The sequence below is a fragment of the Melanerpes formicivorus genome, unplaced genomic scaffold (genome assembly GCF_026170545.1).
Source record: "Melanerpes formicivorus ecotype bairdi unplaced genomic scaffold, bMelFor1.0.p_v2 SCAF_18, whole genome shotgun sequence".
In the NCBI taxonomy this organism is placed as follows: domain Eukaryota; kingdom Metazoa; phylum Chordata; class Aves; order Piciformes; family Picidae; genus Melanerpes; species Melanerpes formicivorus.
Window position 1 is genome coordinate 7,802,802 of NW_027142370.1, and position 21,958 is coordinate 7,824,759.

General features: G+C 41.4%; 1 protein-coding gene across 2 annotated transcripts in view; it reads left to right on the top strand.

The window, feature by feature from the left end:
• Positions 1-21,958, top strand: part of STK32B (serine/threonine kinase 32B) — a 136,265-nt gene that overhangs the window by 74,250 nt on the left and 40,057 nt on the right. For both annotated transcript variants that reach the window (XM_068149500.1, XM_068149499.1), the window contains exon 4: positions 3,310-3,483. In XM_068149500.1, coding sequence (XP_068005601.1) covers positions 3,310-3,483 — 174 coding nt within the window. The remainder of the gene's footprint in view (positions 1-3,309; positions 3,484-21,958) is intronic.

Here is a 21,958-nt window from a genome sequence, read left to right on the forward strand (position 1 = left end):
ATAGATTCATAGACTGTATTGGGCTGTAAGGGACCCTTAAAGGTCATCCCATACATTCCTGCAGTGAGCAAGAATGCCTCCAACTAGATCAGGCTGCCCAGAGCCACATCAAGTCTCATCTTGAATGTTTCCTGGGATGGGGCCTCAACCACATCCCTGGGCAACTTGTTCCAGTGTTTTACCACTCTCATTGTGAAGAACTTCCTCCTAATGTCCAGTTTAAATCTACCCTGCTCCAGTTTAAAACTGTTGCCCATCATCCTATCACTACAAGCCCTTCTACGCAGTCCTTCCTCTTCCTGTAGGTCCCCTCCAGGTATTGAAGATACCTAAACTAAACATTCACAGATGCATATCGAAACAAAATTTTGCCAGAAGAGGGAATAGTCATTGAATTTAAATGCAGATTCACAGTATTCACCCCTCACCTTGTGTTCCCTTTTTGCTTTATGCTGGCTGAATCACTGTAAAATTACTCAAGACATTTTCCTTCCTGAGAGCAGAGTTGCATCAGAGCTGTTTCTACTGACAGGTTATCATATGATTTTAGACATCAGGTGAGCTCTTTAGTCCCAGACTACACACAGTCATTTACTTTTACTTTAAAACAGAGTTTTCAATCTGTAATTTTAAGTTATTTTTTTTTTTCCTCAGTATAAAAAGCAGTCAGACAAAATCTACACTTTACTGAAGCAGTAACTGAAGGGAAAAAATAACATCTCTCTTTACATCTGCTCAAAGCTACAACTACTTCATTTAAAAAGAAAAGCACTGTCAAATAAGGAAAAAATATCTTAAACATAACTACATATTAAAGATTTCCTTTTGCAGTTGCTCCAGGCTCAGTAATGCACAACATTCAGAGTAATTTGAATATAACTGAAGCCTTCTGGTTTTTCTTCTTATAGCATGTGGATCAGTGGAATGTTCTCCTGTGTTTGAAGGCTCGAGGTGGGGAGAAAGTTCTTCACAGAGAGAGTTGTTGGCCATTGGAATGTGCTGCCCAGGGAGGTGGTGGAGTCACTGTCCCTGGAGGTGTTTAAGAGGGGATTGGATGTGGCACTTGGTGCCATGGTTTAGTACTCATGAGGTGTTGGGTGACAGGTTGGACTTGATGATCCTTGAGGTCTTTTCCAAACTTGTTGATTCTATGATTCTATGAAATTCTGAGTCTCTGGAGGTAAGCAGACACCATGTGCCACCTACCTGACTATTTTGCTCCGGAGACCTGACGTACTGAGGAGGAAGCTTAATGCAAACAAAATGGCTTTCCCCTCCTGGCATTTGGCAGGTGTTCAGAAACGTAATAGAAGAGCAGAGCACCCAGAGACACTTGCTTCTCAGAACTGTGCTCAGAAAGAATAGAAAGCATTTAAATTCCAAATGAGCTGTCCGTGACAACCCCTAAGCAGGGCCTCATTTCCGAGAGCACAGGCCTGGGAACGCAAGTGGAACTCTCTGTAGCTGTCAATGAAATAGTGCAATATTGATCTTCCAGCTTTATTGGGGAAGTGGGCACAGATTTTCTGGAAGCTCACTATTTTTCATTTCCTTAGCACACATTTTCCGGTTCAGGAGGAGTGAATCACATCCATTGCCAACATATATTCCATGCCTCATGGGAAGAAAAAGTGATGGAAGGGGCACTATTGCTGTGGGTCATCTCTCAGCAGCTCATGTCCACAACTGGCAAAAGCCGATACAGCTTCACATCAAAATCAGTCTAAAACAATTTCTAAGACAAGAGGGGCTTTGTGTTAGAAATAAGGTGTTGGCCATTCCCATTTGGAGAATCTAAAATACAGTGTTGACTACAGTTATGCTCAGAAACAAAAACCAGAGAGTTTCTGCCAGAAATAAACAGAGTGATGGCAACACAGCCAAGGTAAGTAGAAACGTGGAAATTCCTGCTTGTGCAAGTACTATATATGCTCTGTACATTGGCTGGCTGCACCTCTGGATTTACAAGATCTAAATTAGATCGGAATTTGGTCCTCAAAGTATTCCGAAGGCAGGTCTGGGAAAGGCTCCAAAAGAATTCAGATAGTAACCATGAAGACTGTCACTTCATAGTTTCATAGAATGTCATAGGATGGAAGAGACCTTAAAGATCACCTGGTTCTAACCCCCCTGCCATAGGCAAAGACACCTTCCACTACACCAGGTTGCTCAAGGTCTCATCCAACCTGGCCTTGAGCATCTCCAGACAGGGGGTATTCATGACCTCCCTGGGCAACCTGTTCCTGTGTCTCACCACCCTCACTGTCAAGAGTTTCTTCCTAATCTCATCTAAATGCAGATTCCTTTACTGCCTGGAAGAGGAAAGCGTCATGCATACATTCCAGTAACCTCCTAGGTTGCTGGGGCCCTGCTCTGTCATCCTTCCAACAGATATCCAGGTGGCTGAATTCTCCCATAGGATCAGAGCTTGTGAATGGGAAGCTGCTCCTATCCGTTTAGACACCCTCATGCCCTTGGTCTTTTTGGTCAGGTGGCCTGTAGCAGACCCCCACTATGATGTCACCATCCCTTGCTTTCCCTTTAATCCTCACCCATAAGCTCACTCTCACCTCTTCTATCCCCAGGTGGAGCTGCAGCTGGGCTTTGATGTAGAAGGCTTTGATGTAGAGGGCTTCAGGACAGGGGCAGGAAGGCTGAGTGAGAGGATGAGAGGGCTGCAGCAGGCAGGGGTTTTGCTCTTTTCCCGCAGCACTTACTGTTGTTTGTGTGATAAAAGTTGCAGACTGAAAAAATACGTATCGTGAGGCAGTGAAAGAACAGTTCTGTTTCTTCCTGAATTTGGAGTTACACTGCATGCTGTAGAAAATACTCAGCTAATAGAACATTTTGTACATTTGTTGAATCTGGAAAATCTCCCCAGAGACAGCAGCTCTGGATCCTTGCAGGATGCTTCCATAGGCTCTGTACACCTGTGAATACCAAGTGTGTTTCAAAGCTTTCCACTTTATTGCTTCTCTTTACTAAGCCATTTCATCAGCTGAACAAGCAGGTAGCTATTTTAAAATGTAAAAACCTGAGAGGTATTCTAAATACTGATTTGTCAACATTCAGGTAGTACTTTATGGTTATAACAAAACAGTGGTGCAGCAGCAATTCAAGCTCTGTTTGCCTTGAATATACAGAAGGTCCTGCCACCATTGCAGTGTGAACCAGAGCAGCAGGAAATTTGTGTGTGGCTTGTGAGTACACACACCATGGGCTTACCATGAACAGATCTACTTACCAATAGGTGCATGGCTGTGGCTGGAACACCAGCCTCGAGCTCTCAGCTGTAACTCTTTCTTCCAGGTATTCCTTTCAAGATGAAGAAGACATGTTCATGGTGGTGGATCTCTTACTTGGAGGCGATCTGCGTTACCACTTGCAACAGAATGTCCACTTCAATGAAGGAACTGTTAAGTTGTACATTTGTGAGCTGGCACTCTCCTTGGATTATTTGCAGAGATACCACATCATTCACAGGTGAGTGAGTTTCATTTGAAGGACAGGCTGCTTCCTTTTGGCAGAGGATGGGAATTTTGTCACAAATCTGATTGCACAGCTCTGTTTATTCAAAACCTCTGAAGAGTTGTCATGTTTATCCAAGAGTGGAATTTGACTCTGAAAAGGTTTTCTAAAGTGTATTCTTTCTGCCTTTAGCCATTCAGTACCCACACACCCTTCTCATACCACCCTTTGCTCTGACCTCATGTGATGATGTGTGCTTTTTACTGTGGTCTTTAAACACTAAATACAACCCATAACAGCATCCTGGTTGCTTTTAATTTATTTTTAGTTCTCCAGCACCCCTCCAGCTCCTGAACACAAATGTGTTATAATCCAGCACAACAAATTCACACAACAACTTAGGCAGAGAATAAAGAGTGATTTGTTTACTTGCAGCATCTGTATGCATGTTAGAAGGGGGAAGAGAGGGAGGTAAATAAGAGAAATAGTAGAAATGAATTGGAACTGTGATGGTGCATCCTTATTTGATTACAACAATCTGTTATTTTTACTGCCTTACAGCTGGCAGTCAACAATGTTCATGTCAAAAAAGATGTCAAGCATCTGAGTTTGCTTGTTTTCCTTCAACAATTTGGCATTTAACTGACACAGCAGGGTAACTTCTCTTTTTGTGTTCACACATTAACTGTGACATTATAAAATTATGGGCTTAAGCCTCTACTATGTTTTTCCTAGGCTAAAGTCAGGGTATTTCTTCCTTATTTACACAGGTCTGAATAATTAAAAGGAAAAAAAATAATTAATAATTAGTTTTCTGAGTCACATAAGTTGGATCTGGGTTTCAGAGACCAAACTAGACTAAGCTGCACCGTAGATCTTCCAATGTCCAGCATAATCGAATTCTTCCACATATACTAATTGGAAGTTTTCATCCCATCCACCTGCCAGAGCTGCCCCAATGGTCCTGCAATAAAGCAGCAATGAAAACTATGATCTGAATTTCTGAAAGGCAAGGATCCACAGGAAATCTCTCTGATTCAAGCTGCAGTTGTAGATGGGTGTTCTGTGCTGCTGAAACTGAGCAAGACAAAGTCCAAGTAAACCTTGCAGCAGTTGCCTTGCTTGCAATTGAAACTCTCAGAAATGTTGCCAGTAAACCCTGAAATGTTGTATCTTTAGCACACTGTTGTTATTTCAGTAGATTCCCATGCATTTTGCAGCTGTTTTTACTTTCTCAGTGAATACTTTAAAAAACGGAGCTCAGAGTTTTGGCTGGCCTTTGTTTCTGTGCCTTAAGGAACGTTCTTGGTGGAAAAATAAATCTATGAGGGCTTTTTTTTTTCCCCTCTCCTCAGACTCATTTTAATGGTGAGACATTTTATGCAGGCACGCTGTCAAAACATTCATGAGACAATCCAGTTTGTAATCAAAACTTGTATTTTACTACAAGCCTGTGACTTCAAAATATTTCACAGAAAAGCCTGTGAAAAGTGGCAGATGTCTGGAGAGAATGAAGGACTGGATTGAATGCATGCATTGTGGCAGTTTATCGTTTTTGGAGAGTGTCTGCATTGTCAGGATCTGACTGAAATTGGGCAAGACACTTTGTTCTCTTCTGCATTACTTAATCATGAGGAGTAAGCACCTGATTCTACTTTTCTCTTTTGCACTGGTTGTACTATAGTGTAGCATCAATGGCTTCAGCATTTGTTGATTTGCAGCTGGCTGTTGGCTCCATTTGGGGGCAAAATCTGGGGTTTGGGGGTTTGATTTCATGCTGCATCAAAAGTTTTCACCAAAACCAGATATGTCAAAATACCTGCTGCTTAGCCTGTGGTGGGTTTTGCTGGGTGGTTAGCCAGGATTATTGTCGAGAGTATAAACCTCACTCAGGACTTCACTGTGTTGTGGAAGAAATATTTAGAATAACTTTAATAGAATAAACCAAACCAGGTTGGAAGAGACCTTCAAGATCATTGTGTCCAACCCATCAACCAATCCAACCCACCCAAACAGCTAACCCATGGCACCAAGCACCCCATCAAGTCTCCTCCTGAACACCTCCAATGACGGCGACTCCACCACCTCCCCGGGCAGCCCATTCCAATGGGCAATCACTCTTTCTGTATAGAACTTCTTCCTAACATCCAACCTGAACCTCCCCTGGTGCAGCCTGAGACTGTGTCCTCTTGTTCTGGTACTGTCTGCCTGGGAGAAGAGACCATCATCAGCCTGTCTACAACCTCCCTTCAGGTAGTTGTAGAGAGTGATAAGGTCACCCCTGAGTCTCCTCTTCTCCAGGCTGAGCAATGCCAGCTCCCTCAGTCTTTCCTCATAGGGCTTTATTTTGAAGCCGGCAGACCTGAGATCTAAGCACGGCTCTCCATCTTCACTCTTAGTGCCCAAATCATCCAACTGTCACACAAGGAGCTTTTAATCTCTCATTTCCCCATCAATTATTATAAAATTCTAAATGATCCACATGCCAGCAAGCATGTTATATAGCCTGAAGAGTCTGAGCCTATTTTGCCTTCTGCCTCACCATTACCTGGAGCAGTGCTCTGAGGGACAGGTCTTCAGCTGCCATAAATCTCTGTAGCATGGCTGGCATCAAGAGAGCAATGCTGATGTAAATTGACTCAAGGGCTGAGCTGACACTGATGCACAGCAAGGAGACATGCAGCCTTTACTTTATCCTTCCAAGATGAAACCAGTGAGCTGGCTGGGGTTTATATATCCTGGTAGCAGACTTTAGCAATATCATTGTGACCAAGAGCTTCTAGTCAGCATTCACATGCTAAGATACAATGCAGTATTAGATCTTCATTTTCAATTGAGTGCATCGGCAGCAAAAGGTGGGGGGCGGGGAGAAAGGGTTAGTGAGTCACAGAGTCACCAAGAGAGCCACTTAACTGAATTTTGTCTAGGCTACAATGAAAGAAAAGTCCAGTGATTCATTGGGCTGGGTAGGTAGATTTTCACACTGCAGTATTATAAAGTGCTGAATAGATGATGTTCAAGCCAGGAACTAAACTCCTCCTCAGTGTTTACAGACGTGTATTAAATGCGCTCAGGTTTCCATTGCCATTACCTCTGGCAACCTGACAGAATGCTTTTCTTCAAGATTAACCTGCAGCCTCGAGAGTTTGTTGTGGAAGAAAATGCTAAGGAAGGGGACAGGAATTACCAGGCATGTATGAATGGATGCAGAAGTGTCCAGACCAGTGCTGGGCCAGTTCCCCTTGGAGATAGAATAGAATAGAATAGAATAGAATAGAATAGAATAGAATAGAATAGAATAGAATAGAATAGAATAGACCAAACCAGGTTGGAAGAGACCTTCAAGATCATTGCGTCCAACCCATCAACCAATCCAACCCACCCAAACAACTAACCCATGGCACCAAGCACCCCATCAAGTCTCCTCCTGAACACCTCCAATGATGGTGACTCCACCACCTCCCCAGGCAGCACATTCCAATGGGCAATCACTCTTTCTGTATAGAACTTCTTCCTAACATCCAACCTGAACCTCCCCTGGTGCAGCCTGAGGCTGTGTCCTCTTGTTCTGGTACTGTCTGCCTGGGAGAAGAGACCAACATCCGCCTGTCTACAACCTCCCTTCAGGTAGTTATAGAGAGTGATAAGGTCACCCCTGAGTCTCCTCTTTTCCAGGCTGAGCAACGCCAGCTCCCTCAGTCATTCCTCATGGGGCTTGTGTTCCAAACCCCTCACCAACTTTGTTGCCCTTCTCTGGACTTGTTCCAGCAAGTCAACCTCCTTCCTAAACTGAGGGGCCCAGAACTGGACACAGTACTCGAGGTGTGGCCTACCCAGTGCAGTGTACAGGGCAGAATGACCTCCCTGCTCCTGCTGGCCACACTGTCCCTGATGCAGGCCAGGATGCCATTGGCCCTCTTGGCTGCCTGGGCACACTGCAGGCTCATGTTCAGCCTACCATCGACCAGTACCCCCAGGTCCCTCTCTGCCTGGCTGCTCTCCAGCCACTCTGACCTTGCAGTGCCTATGTTTTTGCTCGTGGTGGTTAGCATTGTGTGCTTTGAATGTGGCAATCATTTCAGCAACAGAAATATTGTTTCTGCAGGGATAATTTTAACCATAACTAGTGTAAACCCCACCACTGCTCTGGTATGTTTATGAAATGTGTCATTTTTATTAATCACATCCATGTATATAAAATCCATATTTGTCATGCACAGCCTTGCAACAGTGGATTTGTTTATTATGGCACAATGAGGAATGCTGTGCTGTGTGTCTCACTTGCAGCTCTGTTGTAAATGTTTGCATTTACACAGCTGCTCAGCCAGAATTATAAAAACTTGAAAAAGGAAAGCTGCAAGTTTCAAGCTATGATTTGAGGATTATTCTGGGGAAATGTGTCTCTTAAGTCACACAACAGCTGACTTACTATTGAGATATATCTAAATTGTTGGTCACAGGTAATGTCTGCACCACAAACCTTGTCTCTGTACAGCCTTGCTGCAATAATGTTTTGTCCATATCTTTTGAATGAAAAGATAATCCTGTGAAAGCTGTATGAATGGTGTTTATTATAGACCCTCAGATCTAATACACACAGAAAGGCTTCTGACAATTCACATGGCCTCATTCATCCTCAAATGCTGGATCAAATCTGTCTTTCTGCCTTTTCCAAGACAGTATGACTAAACACGTTCTTTCCAACACTGCTTGTATAATACCAGTGAATAACGTGTTGGACAAAAGTTTTCCCATCAAAGGCTGAATAAACTTCAGCCACGAGTAACTCAACCTCTTCCTTTCACCAATGTTGCTGTTTATCCAGTTCAATAAAACCACATGCTTTCTCAACCAAAGTGGGCTGCCCACTTTCAGCTAGTTCTTCCAGCACTAGCTCCAGTGTTGTCTTTCCCAGGATGCTCTTGCAGCTAGAGCCTTGGCTCAGAGCAGCGCTGGCCCTGTGGTGCTGCAGCTGCTGCCCAAGTTACATGCTCCTGCTGACAGAATCACATTTTCCCTTTCTAAAGGGGCAAGTGTTAACTGCATTGCCCTTACAACTTTTCATCATCGTTTGGCTCCATCGGTTTTCATCTGTTCAGAAAGGAGGCTGAATGTAGCAGATGCCTGGAAAGGAAATTGCAGTAACCTTCCAGCACAATTTTAGGATACTGGACTAGTTGTTTGATCTGCATGCCCAGGGCTTTTTAATTTCAGTGGGCTTTTTTTAATGCAAAACCATTTGTGTGTGTATGTATACATCTATAATCATAGATATACATTTTTGGTTGAAGCACAGTGTGTCTGGAATGGGTCTGGATTGATGGGTCTGGGCTGCGTGGCTCCTCTGATCAGCACTCATTTTGTCCATTCTTGCAAGTTCTGTTTCCAATGGAGAGCTATTCCAGCTCAGAACATCTACTCAGCTGCAGCGTAGGGGGGCAAAAGCCAATGGAAAATGGTGACAAACTGAGCATTGCATTTTCTTCTGCCAGCTGATCCACTCAGAGTAAAGGTGTCTCAGTGCAGAGAAAGGGTGTCTTGCTGCTACCAGCTAAACAAGATGTACCCTTTGTTCAGCACTGCTAGGCTGGGCTGTGGTGTAGGAGAAGCCTGTTTGTTCATTACCATCGAGCCTTTCAAGGTGTTCAGCAGTCTGGTGAAATAAGATAATAGGTCTAAATGATCAGATTGTCTTTAAAATGGGCCACCCCACTCTCACTTGTGACACTGTACACCAAATAACAAGCTCTAATTTAAAATGTTCCCTTCAGAACACTGTCTATTTAGCGTGTAAGCAGTAAATAGGTTTGGAAATGATTTGAAAATGGATAATTTGCCCTTTGTTGTTTTTCACAGATGTCACAGGCAGAATAGTGCCAACCTGAGATTTAGTAGGGCATGTTAAAAGGACACAGTTCCTTACAGCTTTTAGCTCATACTTGTGGTCTTTTTCTCGCTGGGAAGCATGTGCAAATGAAGAAGATAATTAGCAGTCTGAACCAGATGAAATGAGAAAAAAAAATCACCATAATGTGACTACTATTCACAAGCACTGCCAAAGGTCATGACAGGTCAAGAGGCCTGTCCATTGAATTTTCTTAATTTGTCTTCCCATGTCTCTTCCATGGCATTGCATCATGTTCTTTAAACAAATGCAAGCCCACATCATTTTCAAGGACAAGCTGCAGGAACCTAGCATTGAGTTATGTAAGAGAAGTAAATTAGAAAACACATCAAAATCAGCCAAAAAAGAATCATTATGCAAACCACAAAGCACAGAAAAACTACCACATGCTTACGAAGCAGCACTGATCAAAACCAAAACGATTCACAAATTCTAGGCACAAAAGGTATTGAAATTTCAGCTGTGCCCTTAAAAAATAAAATAAATCAGATATCACAAGCTAGGAATATACAGAGAACAAGCCTTTGAACTTTTGAACAGAGTTCTCTACCTACAAGAACAAATTAATTTTACTTCTGCTTGGCAAGAGTGAAAGGAAAAGTTATTTGATGTACCAGATGACACGCTGCAAACAAATGAAGCTGGTTTGTAAACTCACTGAGACTTCACTAGCCAGAGACTAGATTGCTGATGAAGTGAAGCTGCCTGTGCTGGGGAACAGACACAGGGAACACCCTGAGATGTCTGATGCCCTATCCGGTGCTCCAGTCCTGCCACTGGCACCAATATAATTTTTGCTGTGGGAATAGCATGCTGACCCTTCACCACACAAGGAAAATGCCAGAAGACAGCAGGGAAAGGCTTTAAAATACAGTGCCAAACTGGGGCCTTGCAAGATGGGAACAGCACTTGGTTAGGCAGGACACTTTCAATGAACCAAACTTGATTAAATTAGACTCCGGTGTATTTGGTCATTCTTTACACTGATGATCAAAATTACTTTTATGAGCAGACTAATAAGAATGAGTAATGACCTGTTTCCAGTTTTCATTCAGATATTTATCCATTCATCTTTCCATACACATGAAGCTGGTGCTGCTCTAAGTGCAGAGGAGTTGGTTTCTCATTTAATGATATAAACAATACAGGGCTGGAGCATCTCTTCCCCCCACACCCCTCTTTCACTGTGACTAATCATGTTATAGTTTCACAGTTCATTTCTGTGATGTTCTTACTGAATATTTCACACCTTGGGGATGTAATTATTAGCACAGGTACTTCAGAAGATACATAGAAGTTTCTTATGCTAAAACCATGGTGTTTCTTTCTACACACAGGTGCTGTTTTACTCTGCTGTCAGATTTAGTTGGATTGTAAGCATTTTGAGAGCAAACTGTATTTTTTGCCTGGCTTTATTCAGTCCTTGAGCTTCATCAGTTTTTACTGCAAACCAACATTGCTTAAAAACTCATCTTTCTCTGTAATTGTTTACCATTCAACTTCAAATGATGTGTGATGGAACTGGAGTGATAAAATATTGCATAAATGATATGATAAAAACAAAACAAACCCCCCACAAAGCACTACAAGAAAAATAACAGCAGAGAAGGTACCACATTTTTAACAGTGCCAGCAAAACAAACTGGTGGGACAGTTTTATACTGAGCTCTGAATGTCTGAGTCTTGAGTTCACACTTTGGACTTTCAGTGAAAGTGGCTGATTTTTCAGCCAGCTGAGCAGCTACTCTTTGGAGAGCCAGTAGCCTGATAATATGACTTAGTGGTAAGACGTATGGATCTGAAGGTACCAAGAAGGAAGAGGACATAATATTCCTGTGTAAAGTGTGGAAAAGATACCTAGATGGGCACTAGGAGGGTTGAAGAAGAGATCAGGGAGTGCAGTGGGATGTGGGCAAGGGAAGGATGCTGCAGAGAAGAGCAGTTCCTTTGAATCAAAATCAGGAGTGACTGGAAAGAGCAGAGAACACAAGAGGAGGGGGCACAGTAACAGAGGAAATGGGAGGTCAATGCCAGTATATAAACTCTGGGTCAAAGGGACAAGGCTTACTGAAGGCTGAGTGGGTTTGAGTATGTCTCTCTTGGTCTGTGTATTCCTAGAAATGGAGGGAAATGCAGCCTTAGGTTTGCTATATTGGTCTACCAAATAACCACAGCATAACTCTTTAGTTAATGGGGAAAATGGTTGTGCTCAGTCATTGCCTGGTCTTCCCTCTGAATACTTGGGCACCAGTTTCATTATACCAGACAAGATTTTATGTCCCTGAGATGAAACATGGCTCCAGTTGTCCAAAAGCATATGTATGTGGCAGTGTCAGGTTTTCTGGATGCCACATACAGCTGGGCTTGTGATGGCCCCTTGTCTGGAAGGAAGTAAGGAACCCCTGGGATCCTTTCTCAGACATCCCCCTCACAACTTCACCCAGTTAACATACAGTCCATACACAACCACAGAGGCTTTCATGCCACAGATGACAAGGATGTTTTATTTGATGGCACCAACTAAAAAAAATCTTCTTTGGCATGCCAGCTGTTTGAACTACAGCACAATTTGTCATGTAGGGAGGATCACATAGTTCATGGGGTGAGGTGACGTCAAACAAGACAATCAGAGCCAGAACCGTGACTCCTGCAAGAGGCTTAAATACCTGTCTGCACTTGTGTGATAACACATCACAGTCATCTGACTCGAGCACATGCCCACTTGTATCCAGAATTCCTCACAGAAAATCCAAAGGTTTCTTATGTTTTTAAGAATTTATTCCACAGTTCACCAAGATCTAAGTGCAGGAGTCTGTATTTTCTCAGCTGGCTGTCAAAGCAAGCAGATGCCTAGTCAACACAGATGACAATCTGAAAAGCTATTCAGCGTCTCTAAAAATAGACATATAGAGTCACCTGAATTGCTCTTTATGCTCAAATGTCCATGTTGTTGATACATCCCTTGACTATAAATAGGAAAACAGACACCTAATTCTCAACAGAACCTAATACAAACATCTCAGTCTGAGAGCTGAATCCCATCTCTGTTTTCAGCTGAATAAGTAACCAGAATAATCCTTACAATCATTTCAGTGCAAGTAGTTACGTTAACAGCAGTTTCTCTGCACAGACCCCAGTTTAAAGACACCTTCACCATTACTGTATTCTTGCCCAGTAATCTTAAGCAAGATGTTGCTGCTGCAGTCTGTGGACTCAGATAATGTTGCCAATCTTCTATTCCTTAACCAGTTTCATCAAAAGGAGTTGGGATATTGGGCTCTGATTCTGAGAAGTACATTGTTGGCATTTCTTAGAATGGGGAGACTTAAAGAGGTGGTGTACTGGAATATGTGTTGTGATATGGATCAGATGTACTCTCAAGTGTCATCTATCTTTAACAGCCATTTCCAGGAACACATAGGTTTATTGCCCTAGGTGTTTCCTTGTAAATGTTCCTTCTTTGCTATCCAAATTCATTCTCAGAAGTAATTTCTTATATTCTTTTCCAGGGTAGATGAGGCTGGAAGTAGAAAAGTGTCATGAGGTTTCTGTTCCAAACATGAAAAGTGGGTTGGAGGGAGCAAATGCAGCACAAAATCATATATTTGCCTCTCAATTTTGAATAATTAACCCATCTGTCAGTGGATTTCACAAGACCACCTGCCAGCTCCTACTGACATTTTGGGTAGCAGCAGGTCAAGGTTTTTAATCACTTGCAAAATCAGAGTTTATTTTCAAGCACAGACTCTGCATGCATCCCCCAGCCTAGTCTGCTGCAAGTCATGACTTCATATATTAAATCTGTAAAACCACTCAGAAGGGCAAAACATCAAAGTTCCCTTGACTGAGCACTGGAACAGGCTATCCAGGGAAGTTGTAGAATCTCCTCTGGAGATGCTCAAAACCTGCCTGGATGTGATCCTGTGCAACTTGATTTCAGTGAACCTTCTGTAGAAGGGGGTTTGGAGCAGATGATCTCCAGAGGTCTCTTCCAACCCCTACCATTGTGTGATTCTGGAGACATTCAAGGTCAGGCTTGATGGGTTTCTGAGCAACCTGATCTAATTAAAGATGTCCCTGCTTACTGCAGGGGGATTGGATTAGATGACCTTTAAAGCCCCTTCCAACCCAATGCACTCAATGATTCTATGATTCTGTAAGCATGAAACAGCTCTATGAATTTCAGCCCTTGCAGTACACCACACTTCTGATGCTAGCTTTCTACTATGGCTAAAGCAAAGCCTGCTTAGCAGTAGCACAGCACTCCTGATTTATCTTTAGGCAGAACAAAAATATCATCAATTTCTTCTCTCATTTAGTTTCACACATGGCTTTCTGCCTGTGTAAATTAGAATAGGATCTATGTCTTTTACTGGAAGGAGACTGGTAGTTGTGCAACTGCTGGCAGAGTGCACACTGAGTACATTCTCCCCATTACTCCTAGGAAAAAGCTCTCACATGGTACCTTTGAGGAGAGAAGAATCACCTTTGCACTGTATTTGCCTTCTTCCTCGATCAGATAATTCTTCACTAATGCCACAATCCAGTTAGCATCTAATGAGTCGTACACTTCCCGTGGTTATCAGAGATGTCACCTGCTCTTGAAAGCTGATTCAGACAGGGATATGACCCTTGTGCGTACAGAACCTCTCAGCAATACTTGACTCTACCACACAGAAAAGATCAGAATCATCAGCTGTGAGATAAAAAATTACTGCTACATGGTGATTCTGCATTTGGCTGAAAAGAGTGTTAGCTCTAGAAAGCTGTTCTAGCAAGGGAAGAGGCATGTTTATCATTACGTGAAGTCCTTCAGGCAGTATGAAAACTAGCCATTATATGGTCTGTAAGTCATTTGTGCTGGTTAATGTTCACTTGGAAAAGAGTCACTCTGTCCAGAAGAGAAATCCTGGATGGCATAGTCTGGGCTTTGTTATGTAAAAGCTCAGTTTATCTGGCTGCAGTGGTACTTTAAATCCCAGTCTCTGAGCCTTTATATGACAGAGAAGGCAAAGTACAGCCCATGTTCTCCTCTGGACAAGTCATTCTAGCCTTTATAGCATATGAGAATCTTCACTTATTTTTCTTGCTCTCACAAGAATTAATTACCTCCATGATAAAGTCATATTTGATCTTCAGGAAGAACAATATAATCAAATGTTCTGTGCTTAACATTTCTGTTTCGATTTACCACCTATTCAGGAGCTAAACCTGGCCAAAGAAGACCATTATCTGGCTCTATATACCCAGAAATGTAAAAGGTTTAGTACAGGACTCCTGTTTTTAATAAGGTCATTTTCTTCAATTGGAAGAACAGTATCTACCACAAGTATTTCTCTAAGCTAAAGGTGACAAAGTCTTTCCAATGACCACTGGCCGTCCGGGCCGATGTAGATATCGTTACTGCCACCTATTGTTACAAGGAGAGAATTGAAGAGGTTTTATAATTGCCTGCTGTAAATGGAGATGTAATTGGGAAACAACAAGCTTGTTCTAGTTGAGGTGTTTGTAAATAAATATGCTTTGGTGCCTCCTTTGGCAGCTTTATTTTGAGAGCTACATAAAATTGGCTAATACAAGTGGTAAGAAAAACCAAGATCTTCACAGACACCTGGTAAAAAATAATACTAAAGTAAAAAAGAAACAACCCCCAGACACCATAATGCTCAGCATCACTGATGCCTGTTTCTGTATATCTAGGCACTACAATCCTAAGTCTTGAGCCAGGTGTACACTCTTTAGGGGTACACAGGAAGAAGTAGGGTCTTCAGAGACCTTCATTAGTGAGAGCTTTTTCACTTGTCACAGTTATTATAGCAGTTACTTCTTGCATGCATAGTAGAAAACACTCTTGTTGCCACACAGAAGGAAAAGGCTCCAAAGTGTGATAATAGCCTGCATGATAGGATTCTGATTAGCATCATATGAATGCATGCTACCAGATAATTAGTTCCAAGTAGTTGTGGGTTATTTTTTTCTCTTCATTAAAGCCTCAGGAGTGGGAACTGCAGAGAAAGCAAAAGATTTCAAAGAGATTTTAAATAAAAAGACCAAATGAAAAGTTTTGGTGTTTGGGTTTCTTTTTCCTTTGCTTGGGTTTTGTAGGTTGGTTTTGTTTTGTGCTTTTGTTTGTGGCTTGGGACTTTCTGGGGTATTTTTTCTTTGGGCTGTTTTTTTTTTTTATGCTTGGTTAGTTTGGGTTGTGGGGTTTTACTTTGTTGTTGCTGTGTTGGTTGGTTTGGTTTTATCGTTGCTGTTGTTTTCAAGGCCTACTGACTTGTTGAGTACCTCAGCTGCATGAGTAATGAATTGTTGTTTAATAACAGAATCACATATTTCTGATTGGTGAGAACTATATTAGTCAAGACTGCATGGATAGAATCTTGTCAAAGATGTTTCAGTTTTACAGAAGGATTTTCAAATCCTAAAACATTTACTTACCTTTTTTTTTCCCACACAGAATTCTGTGGGATTCTATTGATGTTTAGATTTAGAAATTGCCTTAATGAGTACTGTGACATTTGAAGATATCATTACTATATCCTAAAAAAAAACTATTAGAACACTGTGATACAATCAGTTTACCTTTGAGGTTGGAATGTTTGCTAGTCTGAGCCTTTCTTGAAGGCAAGAGTTAAGATTTTTAAGGCATCTGATATCTCTCTACCCACATACACTTATTTTGTGGGGAAAAAATATAAACCCCACCACAATCTTCCACTGGATGTTGATGATTCTGAAACTGTGTGTGGTAAATTACTGCAAAACTGCAGATTTGGCTCCATGCCTTATTTGGAGCCTGAAATGCAGATTTCTGTTTTACTTGGGGTTTTTGTTTGTTGTTGTTTGTTTGTGTAGGGTTTTGTTTGGTTGGTTTGTTTGTTTGTTTTATTCTGGATGGAGATGAGGCTGACTAAGTTCAAACAGATGGAATATACTCAGACCAATATTTTAGCCTTTGTGAGATTTTTGATTAGACCAGGACACTGGCAGTGCTGCCCTTTGACATTGCAAGTCCTCTGTGTATAACAGGCTCCAAAAATACAAATGGAAATGGCTGAGTTGATCAAATGAATTATTGTGCTCTTTGCTTCTCAGAAGATGAATTTGTGCATGGACACCCTGGCATAAAATATCAGTTTATTTTGTTTTCAAGCAGGATTAGTGCATCTCAGCTCTGCTGGAATTTTTCTTCTAACATGAAAGACAAATAGCTAGAACCAGTGCATTCCTTTTTATTTATTCCTATAAGGAGCTCAACTCAGCAAAAGTAACAATAAATTACCAGTGTAACTTGTCTCTTGTTGTCAGTGAATTAGCCCAAGTTCAAATATGCTGACATCAGAACCAGTACTTTAATTTTTTTGTCATCTCAAGCACTTGCTTCTGCATTTACTGTCCCTACCTGTGACCACCACCTTTTATTCACAGACATTATTTTCTCATCCCTGTTTTAGTCAGACACCATGAAGTATGCAAGCCGATTTCTGAACCTAGTTGTTCTGGTAGCTTGGGTGTCAGATGTGCTGTCTTGTGGAAACACATCTAGATTCATGCAAATGAGCATCTGCAAGATGTTTTCTTCTTTACAGATGTCTCATAATTTAATACATCTTCTCAGCTACTTTCCAATTTTACTGGTCTTTAAATTTCAAAATTACAGTTATTTACAGGGTTGTGGCAGGGCATGGCACTCATTACAGCAGGGAAAAAAGGGCTCTGAAGGTCTCTTTATGAAAGGACAGTAAGTGGCAGCAATTACTGAGGAGATCTGAGAGGCATGAGAACTGGCAATGAGAGGTTTGGAGCAGTCAAAAGTCTTTCATTCCCATCTATCTGGTAGGAAATAACAGCAAAAAAAGCCTCTGACTTACTATGCTTTTGTTCTAATATCATTGAGCAATTTTTGAAACTAGGAAAGATGTAGTCAGGAACAAAAAACTGGAAAGTGATGAGTGAGGAGATGCTGATGAAAGGAAGAGAGGGTGCATCAGGCTTCACTGAGGCGAGCACTCTTCTTAAGCTTCATGACTTCTCAAGCAAGCACTCTTGGTAGGCACTCTGTGTAGTTCAGCTTTGGAGAATACATTTCTGTGCTGCCTCATGGAAGCAAAACAGCTCTGAGTGTTGCATTCCTGACTGTGCAATGCCCAGCATATTTTCACTTTTTCTTCATCCAAAGTTTCAGTAATTTGCCATAAGAAAACCTCACTGTGTGTGCACTCACTTCTCTTTACGAACTGCACGCCTTGGACGTGTGCATTATTGGCGAATCTAAATAACAACCAGAAAGGAAATGAGGTCCCTATCTCTGAAAACCAGAATTTGTTCATAATTCTTTCCATAATCAGGAGAAATCCCTTTATAATGTATGATATGGTTCAGCTCAGTGCTCTGATACAGTGGTAAGTCTCTTATGAACTTGAATAACCCTTAAATGAAACTTCTATCTTCCAACTCATTGCTGGTTTTACGGTTATTAAGGATGGTTATACAGCTAATAGAAATCTTAATGAAAATTGTCCAGAGTTGCTCATCTCACACTAATTTATTGTTATATGGGATATATATGATTGTGATTTAGTGTGAAACATTGGTGTGACTAACTAAACCTAACAAAATAATTAAAAGAAGAAAAGGCACTGCTCAGGTATATTCTTGGTATACAAATGGATTATGGGCAAATAATTGACAACAAGTTAATATTTGATAGAATCAGGTATTCAGTAAACTGAGGTTATTGGAATTATGCATGACTTCAGGTTGTTACCCAGAATTGTTGTTTTTTACTGTGCCTTTTTTAATGGCAGCAGCTCCATCTAGATTAACTCTTGCATCTAACAGTCGATGCAGAGTCCTAGTCATAGAATCATAGAATAGAATCAACAAGGTTGGAAAAGACCCAAAGATCATCAAGTCCAACCTGTCACCCAACACCTTATGACTACTAAACCATGGCACCAAGTGCCACATCCAATCACCTCTTGAACACCTATAATCATGCATAAAATCTATAAACTGATTCAGGAATTTCTTCAGCCTAAAAAGTACCAAAGGACACAGCCTAAAGTTAGCAGACCTCAGCCTCCCATAAAAACAAACAAACAAAAACCACAAAATAACTCTCTGTAAGCTACATTTAATAGAATCATTGAATCATTTTGGCTGGAAAAGACCTTTAAGATCATTGAGTCCAGCCAGCATCTAACTCCACCAAGTCTGGTGCCAAACCATGTCCCTCCGCACTACATCTCTGTGTCCTTTCCACATCCCCTGGGACAAGTATTCAACCACCTCCCTGGGGAGCCTATTGCAGTCTTTGAGAACCCTTTCAGTGAGAAGTTTCTTCTAATATCCAACCTAAACCTTATTTCAGTAGTTTTTACTTCTTTTCAGGAGGCTTTTATTTAATCCCAACATAGAGACATGCCTATACATCCACTGGGGACAGGGCAGGAGAACAGTACAATGCCCTCTGGTGCCTTACTTAGTCTTACTTACTTAGTCTTTGCATAGCATGTTCTATATCCAAGAATACAACCAATGCTCACTTCCAGTCATAACTGTTGGGATTATTTTAACAAAGAGAAGGCAAACATGTTTGTGAAGATGACTGTAGGTTAAAACCTAGTTAATGTGACCTACTGCAGTCTTACGATTTGTGGGGTTTATCCCCAGCAAAAATAGTAACTGAAGGCCAGTGTTAGGTTTTTGACTCTCCTAGTCTTAGGAAAATCATAGATCTGATGTTTGGCGTTATTATTGATGTGTTTTCAAAATGTGAAGGGAAGACAGCACCTGCACTTGCTGCAGAAGTGCTTTCTTAAATCAATCAGATTAATTTTAGCTGGAGGAACTGTAGCTGCTAGTCCTGTTATTCACGTCAATGGTCAAATATTTATTTAAGCCTCTGAAGCATTTTACACAATTATGTCTTGTAGTTATTAACCTGAGTTTCTCAGCTGTATAAATAAAACCTTGTTTGTTTAGATCACTTCAGTTCTGTGAAATGGGAACTTTGGTTTTGTGCTCCCAAAGCAAACAGAAAGGTTCTATTGACCATCTAGACACCATTTAATATTTGATATGCCTGTCACATTGCATCTTGCAGATATTTTCTGTTCTCTAAACAATGCTAATCTATTTTTTTTTCCTTACTCTCATGGATTTTTTTGGTTAAGTTTTCCCCAGACCTTTCTTGACTTTTATTGTTTCAGATGTTATGAAATCAGCAATCCCCAGCTGACTTCATCAACTACACGCCTTTCATTTCAATGATCAATGTTTCAAGTCCAGTAGATGTCAATAGAGACCAAAGTTACCATGACCTGGTTGCTAACTTGTAGCAGTACATAGGAAACTTTTCAGGGTGTTCTGGGTTTCCAGCTTCAGAGCAAAGGGCATCAGCAGATGCTTTTCAGCCTTCTTTTATATGACTATTTGACCTATATCGACTACCTTCAGAGAGATGAACCTTAGGTCTTTATACTGGTTGCGAGCCTTTCCCAGGAGTTCACTTGACCCTGTCTGGCATATACAGTGAAATTGTGTTGAGCCACACTCATGGTCTTCCTCCAGACAGAGGGACTGTCTTCAAGCTTTGGATGCCCACCTGGCCTAGATACTATAGAAGATGCAGAAAGACTATGAATAATGATTTTCTACTTGGAAATTATATGTGAGACATTCTTACTGTAGTTTCATCCTTCAGACAGCTTTAGTTTGACATTTGTAGCTAAGGCAATGGAAGAAAGCTATAGCTGGTTTCACAGGCAGTAGCAGCCATAGTAACTAAACTGTGATTTTTCCCATTTTTTCTCATTTGTCCACACCTTTCAGTTCCTTGGGTCAGCTGTTATATTAGTTAAGCCTAGTCCTGTCATTGAGCAAAGGACTAGGGGGGGTTCTCTACTCATATTACTCTGTTGCTCTGATTTTTCTGCGCATAAAATGAGTTGGAGCAGCACTGGCACAAACTGAGAAAACCACATTTATGAAATCAGTGCCAAGGACACTGCCATGGCTCTGCTGGTCATTGTGTGGTGAATGGTTAGAGGCCAGCTCAAGGTTCCTCTGAATCCAAACTGTGGCTGGGTTTGCTCTTTGTAAAAGTCCTTAAATTTCTCTTATGAGCTGGCTCAAGGTACTCAGATAATGAGTGTTTCAATTCATTCTCTTAGCTAAGGATATGCATAAGAGGAAAGCCCTGAAGTTAAGGCAGTGAATTTCACACCCTGTTGTTTGAATGTGCTTGCTAAGGAAAAAATGTTTCCTGAAAAATTGATGTGTAGTCAAAACAGAATTTCACTTGCTCAACATGCTTGAATTTAAATTGCTTCACTAAAGAGTTTTTACCTTTTGAATCCACCTTCCTGCATAAACAGTGGTTTTGCTATTTAAACAAATTTGAGTATTTATTTCAAGGAACTAGCTGTCTTTTGTACAACAGATCCCAGAAGCCTTCCATTCTGAATATATCCAGTAACTTCAATTGCAATGCTCCTAGACCTGACAAGCCTTCTCCTTGACTGTGTTGAACTCTTCCTGCCCTTGTACCTAGCAGAGAGCGGTCAATACAAGGGCAGAGCAGTGACCTCTTTCCTCTGCTGTCTTTGGAGCTTTCAACAAGCTGCCTCAGGAGAGGAGAGCTTTTAGTGACATGCTGTAAACTGAGGACAACCACATAACAGATCACTGCTGGAAGGCATGCTCTTTACCATGATCCTGCACTTTGCTTTTTTACCTGCCATTTGAATCTGTGATCCCATGTGTCCCCAGGCATCTGATCCCAGAACCTCAGCATCTTACTTAAGAAGCTTGCTCACCTTCTGGCTTTGGTTAACCCACAACTTTTACCTGCTGTAAAAACAGTTTAAAATAGTCTATTTTGAGATTTGAGGCATGGTTATGAGCCTGTCAAGTTGCCTCGGGGACTGAGAGGTTCGGCTGGTCTGTGCAAGGCAACAGACCCTGTTGTAGCTGTCCCCAGTACAGGCCTGCCTCTGAGCAAAATGAGCAATGTCAGCAGAGCCCATGGTGGGGAAGATCCCTTAGGCAGGAAAGGCTTTATGGTCAGTATGCATTTGTATCAAGTATCAGCCACTGCCTGGATTAGTCACAGAAAGATAAGCACAGATCTGATTTTACCACTCAACTTTCTGAACATTACAGATGCAACTGCATGAAGAATGTATTTGATGATTTATACAGTTGTCAAGTGGATTTGTCAATGTCTTCTCTGGTGACAATAAAATATGTAGAGTCTATTTAATGGTGCAATATCATGGCAGATACTCAAATTGTTTAATTTCATCTTCTTAGAAGGAAAAGCTAGAAAAGGTGCACTCTTGGAATGAGCAATCCCTGGGTGCTGCATTGTTATACCATAGCAGTAGCTGATTTTCTTCTTTTAATCAGTTTTATTCTTGGTGAGGTACTAATTATTGTACTATTCTAATTCTTAATTTCCTTGACCTGGGCAAAACAGTTTGGAGTGGTGTTGAATGCATCACTGATTTTTAGGAAGCTACAGAAAAGCCCTACCGTGCTTGGATGTGACCCTCAACATGTTTACCTACATGAGGA